This window comes from Cololabis saira, chromosome 21 (assembly GCF_033807715.1).
Source record: "Cololabis saira isolate AMF1-May2022 chromosome 21, fColSai1.1, whole genome shotgun sequence".
NCBI classification, from domain to species: domain Eukaryota; kingdom Metazoa; phylum Chordata; class Actinopteri; order Beloniformes; family Belonidae; genus Cololabis; species Cololabis saira.
In genome coordinates, this window is record NC_084607.1 from 1661359 (window position 1) to 1680932 (window position 19574).

The 19574-nt window shown below is 43.4% G+C and overlaps 1 protein-coding gene across 2 annotated transcripts; it reads right to left on the reverse strand.

The window, feature by feature from the left end:
• Positions 1-384: 384 nt before the first annotated feature.
• On the reverse strand, positions 385-13805 carry sgf29 (SAGA complex associated factor 29). Of its 2 annotated transcripts, XM_061711929.1 has the most exons (10): positions 13709-13805; positions 12294-12366; positions 11218-11293; positions 9146-9218; positions 8935-8999; positions 7901-8018; positions 6902-7048; positions 4805-4840; positions 1935-2097; positions 386-678 (listed from the first exon to the last, which is right to left on the reverse strand). In XM_061711929.1, the coding sequence occupies exons 2-10, from the start codon at positions 12357-12359 to the stop codon at positions 562-564; spliced, it is 861 nt and encodes a 286-aa protein (XP_061567913.1). In that variant the 5' UTR covers positions 12360-12366; positions 13709-13805; the 3' UTR covers positions 386-561. The 2 variants fall into 2 exon arrangements, with proteins under 2 accessions (XP_061567914.1, XP_061567913.1); XM_061711930.1 differs by lacking the exon at positions 13709-13805 and having other exon boundaries at positions 385-678; positions 12294-12361.
• Positions 13806-19574: the final 5769 nt, after the last annotated feature.

The window sequence follows — 19574 nt, forward strand, 5'->3', positions numbered from 1 at the left end:
CTCATAATTTTACGACTTTATTCTCATAATTTTGACTTTCTTCTCGTAATTTCCAATTAGTTTTGTCTTAGTTTGGCCCTAATACTCCGTCGTACATAAAAACATAAACTTGTGTGTAACTAGAGGGCTGTTTTTGTTGTTAACGATTATTTCCGGTGATTCTCCGTCGTCCCGGCGTCCTCTCCGGCGTCGTCTCCGGCGTCGTCTCCGTGGTTACGGACACGGACAGAACCGTCCAGCACACTAATGTTTTATTTATCAACAACATCCTCATTTATGGTATCAATTACCCACAATTCTCATTACCAATTATTATTATTATTATGTCGTTAATTCAGAGGAAGAAAAACCGTGATGTTTTTTTAAAAACTGGAAGCAGAAACGAGGACGTTGGGACGGAATTACAAACTTTAATAATTAGCATCCCGGGTTAGCATCAGCCGAGCTAAAGTCAGCTGTGACTGACATGAGGTGGGCGTGTCCAGTTGTGTGTGACGTCACAGGGGGCGTGTCCAGTTGTGTGTGACGTCACAGGGGGCGTGGCCAGTCCTTCACAGTTCTTCACTTCTTCTTGTTCTCTTTGCAGGCGACGACGTAGCGCTGCGCTACGTTGAGGGGCGGGGAGTAGCCGTCGGCGTACGACGTGTCCTCGAACAGAACCGAGTAGTCGTCCTGCGGCTGCAGAGACAGAGAGACACGTCAGAGGTTTAAACTTAGTAGCTTACTACTGCTACTGCTACTAGTGCTACTAGCAATAGTAGTAATAGCAGTAGTAGCAGTATTAGTATTAGTATTAGCAGTAGCAGTAGTAGTAACAGAACAGAGTAGTCGTCCTGCGGCTGCAGAGACAGAGACAGAGACAGAGACAGAGAGACACGTCAGAGGTTTAAACTTCTGCTGCGTTCCATTTACCTCGGAAGTCGGAACTGGGAACTGGGAATGACGTCACAGCCGAGTTATCAGCGTTCCAGTTACAAAGTAGGTAAACAAGTTTGTAGTTCGCATATACCACATGAAAAATGTAAATTACACTATAGCAGCATATATATATATATGCCGAACAATACTTGTATACGACTGATTTAGTGTGACCAAAACTAGAATGAAGTGCTACAAATTATTACAGAGCTCTCTTCTACTGTTTACAACCGGGGCAGCCATCTTGGAATGTGAACTCTGGGGTGGTGAAGACTCTCCCACTTTCCCAGTGGGAAATCCCACTTTGAGGGGCGTTCCAGTTGAAAATTCCGACTGGGAACTGGGAAACCCCCACTTCCCAGGACAAATGGAACGCGGCATTAGTAGCTTGCTACTGCTACTGCTACTGATGCTAGCAATAGTAGTAATAGCAGTAGTAGCAGTCGTCCTGCGGCTGCAGAGACAGACAACTAAACTTAGTAACTATTACTGCTACTGCTGCTAGCAATAGTATTAGCAGTAGTAGCTACTAATTTTAAAAAGTCATCGTTAGCTTCTGCTGGTCGTATCAACGGCAGGAAGCACAAGTGGCTCCAGAACGGAGCCCTGCGGAGCTCCACAGTTCTGCTGGACCTGGAGGAGGAGCCGGGGGCGGAGACGGGTGCGTGGATCAGGGTGGGGGGGCGTTACTCACCCGGTGGGGGGGGGCGTGGATCAGGGTGGTGGGGGGGCGTTACTCACCCGGTGGGGGGGGGGCGTGGATCAGGGTGGGGGGGGGGCGTTACTCACCCGGTGGGGGGGGGGCGTGGATCAGGGTGGGGGGGGGGCGTTACTCACCCGGTGGGGGGGGGCGTGGATCAGGGTGGGGGGGCGTTACTCACCCGGTGGGGGGGGGCGTGGATCAGGGTGGGGGGGGGGCGTTACTCACCCGGTGGGGGGGGGCGTGGATCAGGGTGGGGGGGCGTTACTCACCCGGTGGGGGGGGGCGTGGATCAGGGTGGGGGGGCGTTACTCACCCGGTGGGGGGGCGCGTGGATCAGCGCCCGGTAGAAACAGGTGGTTTGTGGGTAAAGCGCCAGCACCAGCTGGTCTTTGCTGAACAACGCCTCCGGGTCCGTCTCCGGGTTGGCCTTCCACTGGGGGAGGGGGATGATCCTGCGGCGGCTCAGGGTGTGTCTCCTGGGGGGGGCAGGGACGGGGGGGGGGAAGTCAGTAAAACCTCAGCAACACGTCTGCAAAACGTCAGTAAAACGTCTGCAAAACGTCGGCAAAACGTCTGCAAAACATCTGCAAAACGTCTGCAAAACGTCAGTAAAACGTCGGCAAAACGTCGGCAAAACGTCGGCAAAACGTCGGCAAAACGTCGGTAAAACGTCTGCAAAACGTCGGCAAAACGTCGGCAAAACGTCGGCAAAACGTCGGCAAAACGTCGGCAAAACGTCGGTAAAACGTCTGCAACACGTCTGCAACACGTCTGCAACACGTCGGCAAAACCTCGGCAAAACTTCGGCAAAACGTCTGCAAAACGTCTGCAAAACGTCTGCAAAACGTCGGCAAAACGTCGGCAAAACGTCGGCAAAACGTCTGCAAAACGTCGGCAAAACGTCGGCAAAACGTCGGCAAAACGTCGGCAAAACGTCGGCAACACGTCGGTAAAACGTCGGCAAAACGTCGGCAAAACGTCAGTAAAACGTCTGCAAAGCGTCTGCAAAACGTCGGCAAAACGTCGGCAAAACGTCTGCAAAACGTCGGCAAAACCTCGGCAAAACCTCGGCAAAACTTCGGCAAAACTTCGGCAAAACGTCAGCAAAACTACCATCTTTTATCTAATAGTAAAAATGCTTGGTTTTAGATACTATTTTGTTAATAACTCTCAAGTTCATAGTTATTCAACCTGACGGATTAAGAAACCTCATCGTATAAAACATCCTGTGGTCAGTTTTCTATTAAATACCGTGCAGTTATTACGTGGAACAATTATGTACATTTAATTGATTTATGTTTGTCTCTGTCCATGTAGAACCTGAAGAATGCTCTGCTCTCTAAACCATCTGATTAAGGGCCCGATTTACTAAGATCCTAAATAAAGAGTACTAAATTGCGTGTGCACTGAAAAAGTTTGCGCGTGCTATTGTTGTGTGTTTTGCGGGTGATCAACTAAGATTGCGCAATTGATAACAGGTGCAAACCGCAGTATTTAAATGAGGTGTTGCGTGTCTTACGGTTTGCGAGTGCAAAATGAAATTTGATGAGTTGGAGTTAGAGATATTAGTGGAAGAGGAAAATTGTTGTGCCGTATTCAGCACCCCTGCCGTGAAAAGCACCCCCTCGTATATTCAATGATAAGTAGACCAAGAAAAAAAACAATATATTTATATACACACTCACACAAACACAAACTTAGGAGTTTATATTATATATATTTACAAATATTATGGAAGACAACACAGTAAGCAGGCTATTAATTAATGACATCAATAACCATTTACCCGATTTTTGTTATCTGTGACCAGAGCCGCCTGGGAGATTTGCGAGGCCCTGTGCGAAATGGCTGGGGGGGCCCGAAATCTTTGGGGTTTTTCGGATCGGATCCGGTGTCTATATGCGCAATTTTAACTCTCCAATGATCAAAATACTGGACACCTTCCCCTGCCTCATCATCATCTCTTGCCTCGACGCGGGGCCCCACGGCTGCTTGAGACCCGGTCGGATCGGTGATTTTTGTAACAAATTTATCAAACGAGCCTTTCAGAGAGGCATTAAACTCTTCCATTTTCTTTAGTTTTTTTCTTTTTTCATTCCCTGATGGAAATTTCCTGAATCTGTCTCGTTCTCTCGACATTGTGTGACAGTTTGTTCCAACTCCACCGTCTGGATCAGAGCAGCTTGTGTCTGCGCTTGGTCTGATCAGTTGTATTGAACAACAGACACGTCATTGCACATATATTTATTGATATGCACAGACTAGTACACATTTAGGTCTGTAATGGAACGTCACTGTTGATATTTATAAGGGAAAAAAAAAGAATTTGGGGAAAAAAAAAAAAAAAACGGGCCATAGCGCGAGGCCCCTTGGAGCGCGAGGCCCCGTGCGGTCGCACGGTTCGCACACCCATTGCGGCGGCCCTGTCTGTGACTGTGATTGTGGGAAAGTATGACTATTGTGGAATCCATGAGCGCATTTAAACATGAATCATTAACACAAAACTGGACGCTAAACAGAACGTGACACGGAATGAGAATATCATTTTTGTCAGACGAGGGGGTTCTTTTCACGGCAGGGGTGCTGAATACGGCACAACACCGGGGTATGAAGACTGCAGAACAAGTATAGGCGCACAATAAGAAACACTTTTTTCTCCATGAAAACACATGATTTATTTATTATCACAAATAAAAAAATTAATGTGCCTCCTGTGGCAACATTTTGCTGAATAATACTCGATTTAACATTCAAATAAAATATTTCTCCTTTTGCATGTGGAGATTAGCACCTTCCTTTCAAACGTATTAAATAGAGACGCAATCACAATCCCCGCAAAAACTTTCAGGCTTGGTAAATCTCATTGCGTGCGGTAAAAGGAGATATTTGCATTTTCCCCTCCCAGTATTTAGGATTTCTGCCGGGTACGCCCCATATTGATTATTCATCAGGGCAAAAGTACTAACTGAACAGCGTGTGCTGTTTTGCTCATTTGAGAGACGCAGTCGTCTTTGCACGCTGTTAGTAGATCAGCTGGCACTTTGGTTTGCGGGTGCTGTCAAGTTTGCTCACGTTTTTACACACGCAAACCTTTAGTAAATCAGGCCCTAAGTGTGTTATAAATGTACTAAGATCTGATCAATAATCAATAACAGATAATGATTGATGGATGTTCAAACTCACTCTTTTCCTTCTTCATCGATGTCGTCGACTTCGTACCTGGAAGGAGATGAAACTGTCAATCATTATTACTATTATTATTATTATTATTATTATTATTACTACTTCATACCTGAGAGAGAGACATGAGTGTGTATGTGTGTGTGTGTAAGTGTGTATATAGTGTGTGTTTACGTGTATATCTTACTTGTTACTACAGTGGTTGTAGCTCACCACTTCTACCAGGTAGTGTGTGTGTAGGTGTGTGTATGTGCAGGTCCATGTGTGTATAAACCATGCATGTCTTGTTCCGGCTCTCGACAAAGGCGGACGCTTTTTTGCTCCTCTCCCTTATCAGCCTTCCCTGCTGCTGCTTTTGTCCTGTCTCGTCTTCAGAATCTCTCCTTTTCATTCCTCCCAAACTCTACAATCATGGAATTGATTAACTGGTCTCTCAGCACAATTGACCAAATTTTTGCGACCAGAAGTCAGGGGGTAAGGGAGCCCTCCTGCCCCGATGGGACATTTTCTACTGGATACACTATGGATTCCTACAAATACTGGAAACCTTTGTGTCTCAAGATTCTGTCTGTCGAGGACGTTGAAGATGCTTCATAATTGGATTTATGATAGCAGGATTTCTCCTAATTGGAGGAGGGGGATTCCTGGTCTACCGACAAACGTGTAAGTTGTCGACAGCTGTTCTGGCTCTTTCAGAGCTGCCGGACGTGGCTGAAGGATCAAGCAAGGTGATCAACACTCAGACTTTAACGCTGGGGGAGCAAAGCCGTAAGCTGGATGTGATTCTTGAACAGAATCTCAGGCTGGCGGCGTCTTTGAACTCATTGGCAAGATGGAGAAGACCTTGGAGAAGTTGGAAGCTCGGCTTGGCGGGAATTGATCACAAATTCGTCTGATTGGAGTCGCCATTGATGAACCAGAGACTGAAGGCAGACGGAAAATTACTGAGTCTGTTTTCAATATAATTGTTGATTCTATAATCTGACCTTGACAGGGCGGTTTGGCCGATCGTTCTGGTCACAATCTCCCTGGTGGAATGTAAACAAGGTGGATCTGCCCCCACTTACCCTCCCCTCTCAGGAACATCTGTGGACCTGTTTCAGAACTGACCGAGCCGACTGATAACATCAAGGACACTGGCTGAGAGCAGCTCTGAGTGAAGTTCACGGACTCATCGCTACACACACTTACTGATAACCACCTCCCTCAACTCAACGCCTTCCTCGCCCCCCCCTCTTACCAGCCCCCCCAACACAGTCTCCGGGTTTCGAGCGTCACAGAGCCGCGGCGATCACTTGGATGATCTGTGTGTAGGTGTGTGTAGGTGTGTGTAGGTGTAGGTGTGTGTATAGTGTGTGTAGTGTGTGTATATAAGTGTGTATCTTACTTGTTACTGCAGTGGTTGTAGCTCACCACCTCTGCCAGGTTGTGTGTGTGTGTGTGTGTAGGTGTGTGTATAGTGTGTGTAGGTGTGTGTAGGTGTAGGTGTGTGTGTAGGTGTGTGTGTAGGTGTGCGTAGGTGTGTGTAGGTGTGTGTAGTGTGTATGTAAGTGTGTATCTTACTTGTTACTGCAGTGGTTGTAGCTCACCACCTCTGCCAGGTTTTGTGTGTGTAGGTGTGTGTAGTTGTGTGTGTAGTTGTGTATATAGTGTGTGTAGTGTGTATAGTGTGTATAGTGTGTATCTTACTTGTTACTGCAGTGGTTGTAGCTCACCACCTCTGCCAGGTTGTGTGTGTGTAGGTGTGTGTAGGTGTAGTGTGTGTGTGTGTGTATAGTGTGTGTAGGTGTGTGTAGGTGTGTGTGTATAGTGTGTGTAGGTGTGTGTAGGTGTGTGTGTATAGTGTGTGTAGGTGTGTGTGTAGGTGTGTGTAGGTGTGTGTAGGTGTGTGTAGGTGTGTGTAGGTGTGTGTAGGTGTGTATAGTGTGTGTAGTGTGTATATAGTGTGTATCTCACTTGTTACTGCAGTGGTTGTAGCTCACCACCTCTGCCAGGTTGTGTGTAGGTGTGTGTAGGTGTGTATATAGTGTGTGTAGTGTGTATAGTGCGTGTAGGTGTGTGTATAGTGTATATAAGTGTGTATATAAGTGTGTATCTTACTTGTTGCTGCAGTGGTTGTAGCTCACCACCTCTGCCAGGATCCACTGCTCGTCTCCATCAACAGCTTTAACTCGAGCGGCCACTTTGTCTCCCTGTTTGGCCACGTAGTCCCCGCTGGCCGGGGTGGCCCCGCACAGAGGGGGGGGGCTAGTGGGGGGGGACAAGAGGGGGGTTAGAGTAACCATCTACACCTGGGGGGGGGGGGGGGCACGTAGTCCCCGCTGGCCGGGGTGGCCCCGCACAGAGGGGGGGGGCTGAAACCAGAGAGGGGGGTTAGAGTAACCATCTACACCTGGGGGGGGGGGGGGGGGACGCTGGCCGGGGTGGCCCCGCACAGAGGGGGGGGGCTGGAAACAAGGGACGAGAGGGGGGTTAGAGTGACCATCTACACCTGGGGGGGGTGGCCCCGCACAGAGGGGGGGGGCTGAAACCAGAGGGGGGGACAAGAGGGGGGTTAGAGTAACCATCTAAACCTGGGGGGGGGGGGGGAGCACCATTGCCGTGACGCCGTCGTGAACCTTCAGACTTCACCTTTAGCTTCAGGTTTTTCCGGTCACAGTGAATCAAAGAGATCAGGACAACTATTGTGTGGTCATAGCTACAATTTGTGGGAGGAGCGTCAGGCGTGGTGGTGTGCGCGACGCGGCGCAACCTGCGGCGTGGATTTGTTGCAGAACCAGAATCCAGCCTTAATGTTACAAGTAGTGTAACACACACACACACACACACACACACACACACACACACACACACACACACACACACACACACACACACACACACACACACACACACACACACACACACACACACACACACACACACACACACACACACACACACACACACACACACACACATTACACTCGAACCCTCTGACCTACAGCTACCATCTAAATGGGGCACCCCTCCCCTGGTTACCATGGTTACCCACCTCTCCCCTGGTTACCGTGGTTACCCACCTCTCCCCCGGTTACCGTGGTTGCCGTGGTTACCCACCTCTCCCCAGGTTTTCCGATCCACAGCGGCAGCGTCATGGCCGACTGTTGCAGCAGCGTCATCAGGACGCCGCGCCGCATCTTCCTCTTGGGCGGGTCGCTGTCGCTGTACACCGTCACTGGAGGAGGAGGAGAGAAATACACCGTCACTAAAGATAAGAGAATACACCGTCACTAAAGATAAGAGAACACACCGTCACTAAAGATAAGAGAATACACCGTCACTAAAGAGAAGAGAATACACCGTCACTAAAGATAAGAGAATACACCGTCACTAAAGATAAGAGAATACACCGTCACTAAAGAGAAGAGAATACACCGTCACTAAAGATAAGAGAATACACCGTCACTAAAGAGAAGAGAATACACCGTCACTAAATATAAGAGAATACACCGTCACTGGAGGAGAAGAACAACAACCACTTCAGCTAAACTTCCGCTAAACTTCGGCTAAACTTCGGCTAAACTTCCGCTAAACTTCCGCTAAACTTCCGCTAAACTTCGGCCAAACTTCGGCCAAACTTCGGCCAAACTTCGGCCAAACTTCGGCCAAACTTCGGCCAAACTTCGGCCAAACTTCGGCCAAACTTCGGCCAAACTTCAGCTAAACTTCAGCTAAAACTCAAAACTTCGGCCAAACTTCGGCAGAACGTCAGTAGAACGTCAGTAGAACGTCTGCAGAACTTTTAAAACTTCAGTAAAACTAGCGGAGGTTTTAACCACGCCGGTGGGGGCGGGGCCGGAGCTGGGGCCAAGCTGGGGGCGGGGCCGGGGGCGGGGCCGGAGCTGGGGGCGGGGCCGGGGCCGGGGGCGGGGCCAGAGCTGGGGGCGGGGCCGGAGCTGGGGGCGGGGCCGGAGCTGGGGGCGGGGCCTCTGAAACAGCAGTTTGAAGCTACGCGGCTTCAGCTGCTGCCGAACCGCGGCTTCACTTTCAGCCCGGCTCGTCTCCAACGAGCCGTTTTCCTTAATCCCTTGGTTAATCTCCATCAGAAACAGAACCCGTCCGGACGGACAGACGGACAGACGGACACGTACCTCTCCTCCTCTCCTCCAGGAGACTCTTGATCTCTGCGATCTTGTCCAGGGCGTGACGGAGGATGCTGAGAGGAAAACAGGAAACGTTACACTTTAACAGAGACACAAGAGATCAGGAAAGGTTTGGCTTCTTCCTCAGATTAATCTTCATGCCATGAACCCTGACCCCTGACCCCTGAACCTTGACCTCTGACCCCCGGTTCGTCCTCACCTGCACTCGGCCTCGGCGTCGGCCTTGGCCGTGGTGTAGAGTCCTCTCAGCTTGGTGCGGTAGTACGGAGACGCTGCAGAGACGGAGGAGACGGAGGGACAAAAAATTATATTTTTTTGTCTTACACTGATGAGTTACACCTGTACTTTGGGTTGTTTGTCTTGTGATAATTGAAAGGACCAATAAACTAAACTAAACTAATAACCTGAAAACATTCAGAAGCGTTGGTGTTTGTTGTTGGTGTTTGTGTATCTGCTTAAAGCAGCACAACGTAACTTTCAGCTTTTCTGAGTTTGGCGGCATCTTGTGGACAAAAGCGGTATTGTTTTACCAGAAAGAACACTACGTTTCCCATGAGCACCAGCGCGTACTGCTGGAAAACTCCTGTCCCGTCGCTGCATTTGTTTTGATGAGAGGAGACGGGACGCTTTTCTGTTTCACCAAGTGAACAGACGGAACGCAAAAAAAAGATGTTAAACTGCTGGAAAGGAACTGGAATTTACCGGGATACCTTAAACAAGGAAGCCAGGGAGCGGAATATGGAGAAAATAATGATTATTAATTATAATAATAATGAATCCCTACTGAAGACCCATGTGTTTCAATACATTAGTATAATAGTACAAAATACAGTACATGTTTTGTATCCCTCTTACTTCTCTTTTCTTTTTTTTGACTGCTATATTATGGTGAAGAGGCTCCGTGACGTGATTATTTTTGTTTTCCTCGTGAGATTATTTTTTTCCTCTGCAGCTACAAATAAGAGTTAATATTTTTTCCTCAACAAACTAGTTTTATCTGCAGATTGGGGTTAATTGCAGCGCAGAGAGCTGGCCAGCAACTGCGTTTAGCTGGAGAAGTGGGGAATAAAACCCGTGTTTTGATCCGATCCCGGTCTGTGTGAGTGTTTGTGGTTTAAGGCTGATTTATGGTTCTGCGTTAAATCGACGCAGAGCCTACGGCGTAGGGTACGTGGCGACACGCACCGTACGTTGCGCGTCGCCACGTACCCTACGCCGTAGGTCTGCGTCGATTTAACGCAGAACCATAATTCAGGCTTTACTGTGTGGAAGCCGGTGTTTGGTCGTTACAGCCGCGATCCAAGCGACCCGACGACTCTTTTACTTTGTTATATCAGATACTTGGTCTCCGTGGTTCTGCCTCCGAGCAGGAAACCGTTGAAAAGTTAAACCATTAGGGTCTTTTCCCCACGTCTGTTGTGTGGAGCTGCTGCTGCAGCAACAGCTTCTGCTGAGCTCTGCGCTCCAAGCCCCGCCCATTTTCGTCTCGACTGCGAATCGGGAAGGAGGGGGAAGTGACGTATGCCGTAAAGCAGTCAAAGTCGTAACGATTTGTAGTTTTTTAGTGTGGCAGGGTTCCTACCATGCTCCTCAAAGTTACATAGTGCCAGTGAAGGAGATACAGACCCCTCAGACCATGACAGAGGTTCATTAAACCTGTTGGAAGTTGATGTACCATCACAATGATGATGATGAAATATTAGATTAAGGTGGAAAAGTTACGTAGTGTCGCTTTAAGGAACAAAGCTGCTCTGATTCCACGTGAGATCCCTGGAATCTCCTTAAAACCCGGTGGAATTTTTGGGAGAAATAATGTTCAAAACATGGAATATAAAAGACAAAAAACTGCAGACTAAACTGTTGGCGCCGGTAAGAAACGTGTTACAAGGAAATGGTTAAAAGTGGAACCCCCACTATCGACAACTGGAATCACCACGAGATCTACGTTATAGAGAAAATCTTCCTCCCTCAAGGTTGAGAAAGAAAGAGTTTGTGAAACCGATCACGTCTGATTTCATGTGAACTGTATTTTATGTAATGATTGTAAACACGGGTGGGATTCCTGGTTCTGTTCTTTATTTTCTGTTATTGTTTCTAATTACTGTTCATGGAAAACGCCTGGAGGACAAAATCATTTCAGTTAAAGATTGAATGAAAAAACATGTAAGATGGAAATCTGCTGTTTTAAATAAAGAGACTTTCAAAAAAGAAAAACCGGGTGTAAAAACGACCATAAAACTGTGTGTGGTGAGTTTTTAAAAGAGTTCTGACTTTTGTTCTCCGTCTGCATCCTCTCGTGGGTTTTCTGGATGTTGAGCAGGTTGTGTTCGCTGCGTGACCTTTCCTCCTGAAACAAACACAGAAACACCGGGTCACTGGAAAAATACATCTAATCATGTAACATATTTAAATCTGTGATATTAACAATTAAAAATGAACTTTGTTGCTTTACATGAATACATCTAGTTTTGAACTTAATCTGAATTTGTTCAAAAAACAAGACATTGTGCATGTTTTCCTGAACCAGCAGTTTTATGTAATTAATCCCAGTAATCTTTACATTTACACAAACTACATATTTACTTTTCCTTTAACAGTTTAATCTATTGGGCAGATTGACCAACGTTTAGATGAAACATGTTTTATTTGTTTAAGTAGAAAAATCACAGTAAAAAATATCTGACTTGATCTACTTTAAAATAATTAAGGCAACGTTTTCACGTTAGATTTTTATGTAGATTTGAATTTTCATTTCGAACATGTATATAAAAAACATAAATGAAAATAAAAAGTTACATCTTCACATTCACATATGTTTGAAAACAGGAGTAGGAAGAAGTTTACACTTTTTCCTAGTTCCTACCCCTTTATAACTATCAATTTACTACTTTACTACTTTATTATGTAGATCAAGAAAGACTAATCTTTGTAGAAACTACTTAATTTTTAGTGTGTACAAAATTCATTTGCAAGTAAAGTCAACTTAATTTTGTTAAATAAAGTAAACTTAACAAATTTAAGTTGACTGTACTTGCAAAATGTATTATTTACATATATAAAATTAAGTAGTTTATACAAAGACTAGTGTTTCTGTATCTACATAATAATCTCATGTGAAAAGTTGATTTATTTTTTTAAGTAGATCAAGCAGAATATTTGTCTCGGTGTGGTCACCGGCCCGGTTCCACGGCGACCCGTTTCCACGGCGACCCGTTTCCACGGCGACCCGTTTCCACGGCGACCCGTTTCCACGGCGACCCGTTTCCACGGCGACCCGTTTCCACGGCGACCCGTTTCCACGGCGACCCGTTTCCACGGCGACCCGTTTCCACGGCGACCCGACTCACCTGCGTCTGCTTGATGAGCTGGTGCAGCTCCGTCAGCAGTTCTGCAATCTTGGTGTCGGCCGACATCTCCGTCCTGGAAGATGGAGACACAACAATAACAACAACAACAACAACAACAACAGAACTTTTACAATCAGTACAATAAAATAAAATACAAATAAAAAACACTTGCTTCACTAGATTCTATCATCAGTTCTGCGTTTCATCCCAAATCATATAAAATGCATATAAGTAGGCGTTTTCTTTAAGTATTTCTGAGCCTAATAATAAAAAAATTAATAAAATTAAAAAATATTAAAAAAAGAAAATATTATATATATATATATATATATATATATATATATATATATAAAAAATAAATATATATGATATATCAAAATATATATGATCTATATCAGGGGTTTTCAATTCCGGTCCTCGGGCCTCCCTGTCCTGCATGTTTTAGATGTTTTCCTGCATCTAAAACAAGAAAGGCAGGGGGGCCCGAGGCCCGGAATTGAAAACCCCTGATCTATAATATATATTAAAAATTAATATATATATATATATATATATATATATGGTATTAACCATTAATATATATACAGACAAGTTAGAAAGTAAAAAAAAGAAGTGTTTCGGAGCCTAATAATAAAAATTAAAAAATACATGTAAATAAATAAAGAAAGAAAAATAAAAAATATGAACATAATAAAATAAAACAAATATATATATTAATAAAATATATATGATAAATTAAATTAATTAATGTATTAATATATATGCAGACAAGTGGGAAAGTAAAAAGAAGAAAAAGTGTATTTCTGATACTACAACAGTATAATAAAATCCTGTAATGATGCTTTTAGTTTTTTTTCCTGTTTAAACCAGAGGTGACAGGAAACTGAACTTTATCCAGAAAATATTGGGACAGATTCTTCCCCAAAGCTGGAACTTTCTGAACCAATAAACTCCTCATGTGCAATATTCTTCACCCATTATGTGCAATATTATTCTCTCATACACTCATTTTCATAGTGTTTATATATTTATGTTTCCTGTTTTTTTACAGTCTTTGTTTCCAGTATAATGATATAATGATAATAAAAGCTTTCTATTCTAAAAAAACAGTGAAAATGTCCAGATTTCTGCACGAAACTCCTGCAGATTAAAGAGGTTCTACAATCAACCTCAGGAAATGTGTCGTTAGGATTTAACTGCTAAAGGTTTGTCCTTATTATTGCATGAAAAGATAAAACATTTGCAATCTTAAATGAGTTAAATGTAATATTATTAACGGTGCTAACTGCTCTGGAAACCTCTAGATTCTTACAGGAGGAACAGCAGAAATAATAACATTTCTTCAGGATATCTGGTTATTTTCTGCAGAATAATGTGTGTTATTTCTGCAGAAAGGAGTTTTTAAATCAACTCACCGTCTCCTCGTAGTTTAGTTTCACTGCTATGTTGCTAATGTGGGATTAGCATTAGCTTCTTCTTCTTCTTCTTCTTCTTCTAAATTGTTGCAGTCGCCACCAGCGCCACCGCGCGGCTCACTACCGCCACCGCGCGGCTCACTACCGCCACCGCGCGGTGCGGACGGGAATTTACACTGAAATCTTTATTTCGAGCATAAAATAATTATAAAAACAAAAAACTATTGACAAAAAACATCAGAAAATAGAATACAAATAAACAGTCATTAAACAAAATCAAGGAGAAGTAAACCTTCATGCCCGGAAGGAAGTAGGAGGAAGTAAAAACTGATGAGTTCTAACGCTTGTTTCTTTTTCTATTTTTACTCGAATACAACATAGAAAAAATAAATAAATAAATATATATATAGATAACAGAAAACATTGACTTTATCAAAAAAATATACCTATTATTACAATATTACAAATATAAAAATATTACAGCACTTAATTACAATATTATACCTGAGCATTCTAAATAATAAATGATATACCAGAACAATTATAAATAATAGATATATTATATACCTATTGTCACGAACCGGGCTGCACGGCCATGACAAAGAGGGAGACGCAACACAAGGAAAGTCAATTAAACATGGTTTTTATTAAATAATACCAAATAATAAAGCTAAAAGAAGAACCTTAATTAAGTATGGCGTGTGTAGTCAGTAGATCAGTGGTGTAAGTGAGTGCATGCGGGAAACAATGTGGGTGTATGTGTGTAAGGTGTAAAACTAAAGCAAAACCAAACCACAAACAAAATGCTGCCTCAGGGATGAGAGAGAGGGGAGAAGTGAGCAGTCAGAGCTTTTTAAAGGCTCATTGAGCACAGGTGCTGCCACTTCTCTGATGACCCTCAGCTCCTCCCACTGCCACCTGCAAGGGGGAAGACCAGCCACAAGGCAGGAAGGTAAAGAGGGTCGTCACACCCCCCCCCATAAGACGAAGGTCCCAGGACCTCCGTCCCCAAACACCTGCCTATAAGAAAAGAAAAAAAACCATAAACCACATTCAGGCAATATTAAAACTGGAGCCCGCGACAATGCATCTGCTACCACATTAAAATCATCGCTTCAAACGCTTCAAATGGAACAGTTTTTCAGGGGACCACACAAACGTCCGGGACTCAACCAACGTCCGGGACTCAACCAACGTCCGGGACTCAACCAACGTCCGGGACTCAACCAACGTCCGGGACTCAACCAACGTCCGGGACTCAACCAACGTCCGGGACTCAACCAACGTCCGGGACTCAACCAACGTCCGACGCCCAACCAACGTCCGACGCCCAACCAACGTCCGACGCCCAACCAACGTCCGACGCCCACCACAAGTGCGACGCCCACCACAAGTGCGACGCCCACCACAAGTGCGACGCCCACCACAAGTGCGACGCCCACCACAAGTGCGACGCCCACCACAAGTGCGACGCCCACCACAAGTGCGACGCCCACCACAAGTGCGACGCCCACCACAAGTGCGACGCCCACCAAAGTGCGACGCCCACCAAAGTGCGACGCCCACCAAAGTGCGACGCCCACCAAAGTGCGACGCCCACCAAAGTGCGACGCCCACCAAAGTGCGACGCCCACCAAAGTGCGACGCCCACCCAAAGTGCGACGCCCACCCAAAGTGCGACGCCCACCCAAAAGTGTGGGACACACAAAAGTGCGGGACACACAAAAGTGCGGACAACAAGTCCACCCAAAGTGCGACGCCCCCCCAAAAGTGTGGGACACACAAAAGTGCGGACAACAAGTCCAGACACGGTCCTGTTGCAAACTGGACCATGATGGCAGTTGCGCGGTTCCAGGTCTGTCCGGGCCACCTGCAGCCGAGGCCCCGCCAGCAGGTGACTGGTGGAGACCAGCGGACTTCACAGTGTCGACCTTGAGGAACACAAACCGAGCAATCACATCCCCCAGCTGGGTTTGGAGCTTCCCCGCTATTTTACAAAAACAAAAAGGGAAAAGGTTAACCCAAAAGTAATGAAACAAAAAGCAGTTGGAGATCCCAGCCAAAAAGAACAAAAGAAGGTTCAGCACAGGGCCAGCCACGCAATGGGCCGTCGGACCACGCACTTTCCCCACTAAATAAGAAAAACCAAGGTAAACCTATAACCAAACAAAACCGATAACAGGACTACCGGCAATCTCCAACTCAAACTAAAGAACAAAATTAACTTTCCTATTCCAAAAAACTGCATCTCCCAAACACAGGGTACACTGGACATCACCATAGCTGATGCCATGCACTCAAACAAATCCCCAAATCAATTAGGGCACCAAACAGCCTGAAACAATTCAAACCTTGGACGAGCCCCCACTTGTCACGAACCGGGCTGCACGGCCATGACAAAGAGGGAGACGCAACACAAGGAAAGTCAATTAAACATGGTTTTTATTAAATAATACCAAATAATAAAGCTAAAAGAAGAACCTTAATTAAGTATGGCGTGTGTAGTCAGTAGATCAGTGGTGTAAGTGAGTGCATGCGGGAAACAATGTGGGTGTATGTGTGTAAGGTGTAAAACTAAAGCAAAACCAAACCACAAACAAAATGCTGCCTCAGGGATGAGAGAGAGGGGAGAAGTGAGCAGTCAGAGCTTTTTAAAGGCTCATTGAGCACAGGTGCTGCCACTTCTCTGATGACCCTCAGCTCCTCCCACTGCCACCTGCAAGGGGGAAGACCAGCCACAAGGCAGGAAGGTAAAGAGGGTCGTCACACTATATATATATATATATATATATATATATATATATATATATATATATATATATATATATATATATATATATATACATATATATACACACATAAACTGACCCTCAATGTCAATAAATGCAACTTCATGGTCTTTTGTAACATTAATAAGTTCTATCCCAAGGAGTTAGCCAAAATTCTAATAAATGGTAATGAAATCCTTCAAGTCAATTCAACCAAATTTCTGGGGGTTATTCTAGATGAACACCTCAACTGGTGTAATCATATTGATCTCGTCTCCAAAAGATCCATGAAGATGCTAGGCATTTTGAGGAAAGTTCTCCCTTTAATTCATTCCTCAGCTTACTTAACCCTATATTATAGTTTCTTGTTCCCTCATTTAAATTATTGTAACATTGTTTGGGCAGCTAATTATCCGACTCATCTAAGAAAACTACTCTTATTGCAGAAGAGGTTTCTGAGATTGATCTCCCACTCCTCTAGATATGCGCCATCAGCACCTCTTTTTCTGAAGTATCGACTCTTACCTATTGATAAGGTGAATGCCTATCAAACATGCCTTTTTATTCATAAGTTTATATACAGGAAACAAGATCTGCCTATTACTTTTCACAATGTCTTTATTCTGACAACAGACTTTCACTCATATCAAACAAGGTTTAGTAACAATAGCTTATCTATACCGTCCTCCCGAACCTCAAGTCACCAATTCAACATTACTTATAGAGGCCCCAAGCTCTGGTCTGACTTAAACTCTTCACTGAGGTCCACCTCCTCCCAATGCATTTAAACTCTTCACTGAGGTCCACCTCCTCCCAATGCATTTAAACTCTTCACTGAGGTCCACCTCTTCCCAATGCATTTAAACTCTTCACTGAGGTCCACCTCTTCCCAATGCATTTAAACTCTTCACTGAGGTCCACCTCCTCCCAATGCATTTAAACTCTTCACTGAGGTCCCTCTCCTCCCAATGCATTTAAACTCTTCACTGAGGTCCACCTCCTCCCAATGCATTTAAACTCTTCACTGAGGTCCACCTCCTCCCAATGCATTTAAACTCTTCACTGAGGTCCACCTCCTCCCAATGCATTTAAACTCTTCACTGAGGTCCACCTCCTCCCAATGCATTTAAACTCTTCACTGAGGTCCACCTCTTCCCAATGCATTTAAACTCTTCACTGAGGTCCACCTCCTCCCAATGCATTTAAACTCTTCACTGAGGTCCACCTCCTCCCAATGCATTTAAACTCTTCACTGAGGTCCACCTCCTCCCAATGCATTTAAACTCTTCACTGAGGTCCACCTCCTCCCAATGCATTTAAACTCTTCACTGAGGTCCACCTCCTCCCAATGCATGTTCAAAAAAAACCTAAAGGAATTTTTACTTTCCACAGGAACCTAATTTACTTTCTCTACTCGACCTTTAATTTTATCGACCTTTAATTATATATTCTTTCTCATTGTTCTGCTTTTGTCACATTTTTTGTTCTTTCTTTGTGTTTTTTACTATTAGTTGTTTCAAGTACTTGAATTCCTGTTGCTATTGATCTTTGTCTTTTGTTGTTGTTTAGCTCATGCATGCTGTCTGCTTGTCCTTTGTTTTGTTTTTTTGACAGGGGTGGAACCTTGTACAAGTTCGCTATAGAACTTCGTTCCCTCCTTGCGCAGTGCTTTATGCATCTTTTTGTGCTAAATTAATAAACTCTAAACTCTAAACTCTAAACTCATATATACATATCTTATCATAAACAATATACCTGAGCATTATAAATATTATACCATAAATTACTATACATTAATACAGCGTATGTTGCCTTTCACTGATAATTACTATATATTAATACTATAAACCCTATAAATGTATAACAAATATTCAAAAATATATTCAAAAAATCCATTATATACCTTTATATATTATATATTACTATATAATACTACTACTAATAATATACAATTATAATATACAACAATAATTATAATCATTATATATATACCATTTTATATACGTACATTATGATGAATCAGCGTTACTCAGGTCTTCAACTACATTTAAATTAATTAACTTAAAATTAACAACACAACGAGGATCGTTATAGTTCTGCTCTTCTAGTTTCAAGTGTGTTAACTTGTAATATTTCTAGTTTCAAGTGTGTTAACTTGTAATATTTCTAGTTTCAAGTGTGTTAACTTGTAATATTTCTAGTTTCAAGTGTGTTAACTTGTAATATTTCTAGTTTCAAGTGTGTTAACTTGTAATATTTCTAGTTTCAAGTGTGTTAACTTGTAATATTTCTAGTTTCAAGTGTGTTAACTTGTAATATTTCTAGTTTCAAGTGTGTTAACTTGTAGTATTTCTAGTTTCAAGTGTGTTAACTTGTAGTATTTCTAGTTTCAAGTGTGTTAACTTGTAATATTTCTACCTGTAAAAAGCTGCAGAGTTTTATCCTGGATGCAGTTTTAGTGTTTACACCGCCCCCTGCTGGCCGAAGTTAGGTACTACAGACCCGACATAAACAAAAAATATATATAAAAATAAAAAAATAAAAAATAATACATAATTATTATTATTAATAATAATAATAATAATAATAATAATAATAATAATAATAATAATAATAATAATAAAATACATAATTAATAATAATAATACAAAAAATAAATAATAATAAACTGTAAACCTTAAAAAGGTCAAAAGATTGCATTTCCACCTGGCATGGGCTTATTTTATATTTTCAGAGAAGTGGCACTGAGAAATGAAACACGTTTTCCTTCAGTGTTTTTATAGTTTCATCTTAACTTGCACTGTACTTTTTATTTTTACCTTTTATTTCTCTCTTTATTTTTAATTGTTTCATGTTTATATGGGTGTTTGATTAGTAAATGATGTGAGAGACGGAGAGTAAATATGAGTCTTATATTCAGACTCAGACTGGACCAGTTTCCTTAGTGATTAAATGAAGTCTTAATCAAGTTTATTTAAATATAAATAAAGAATGTTTTCCTTCTTGTCTCTCAGTAGTCACTACATTAAAACCTCTAATTACTGGACCTGATTTGTCTGGGATTGCATTTTTGCAAAGAATAAACACACGGAAGGAGG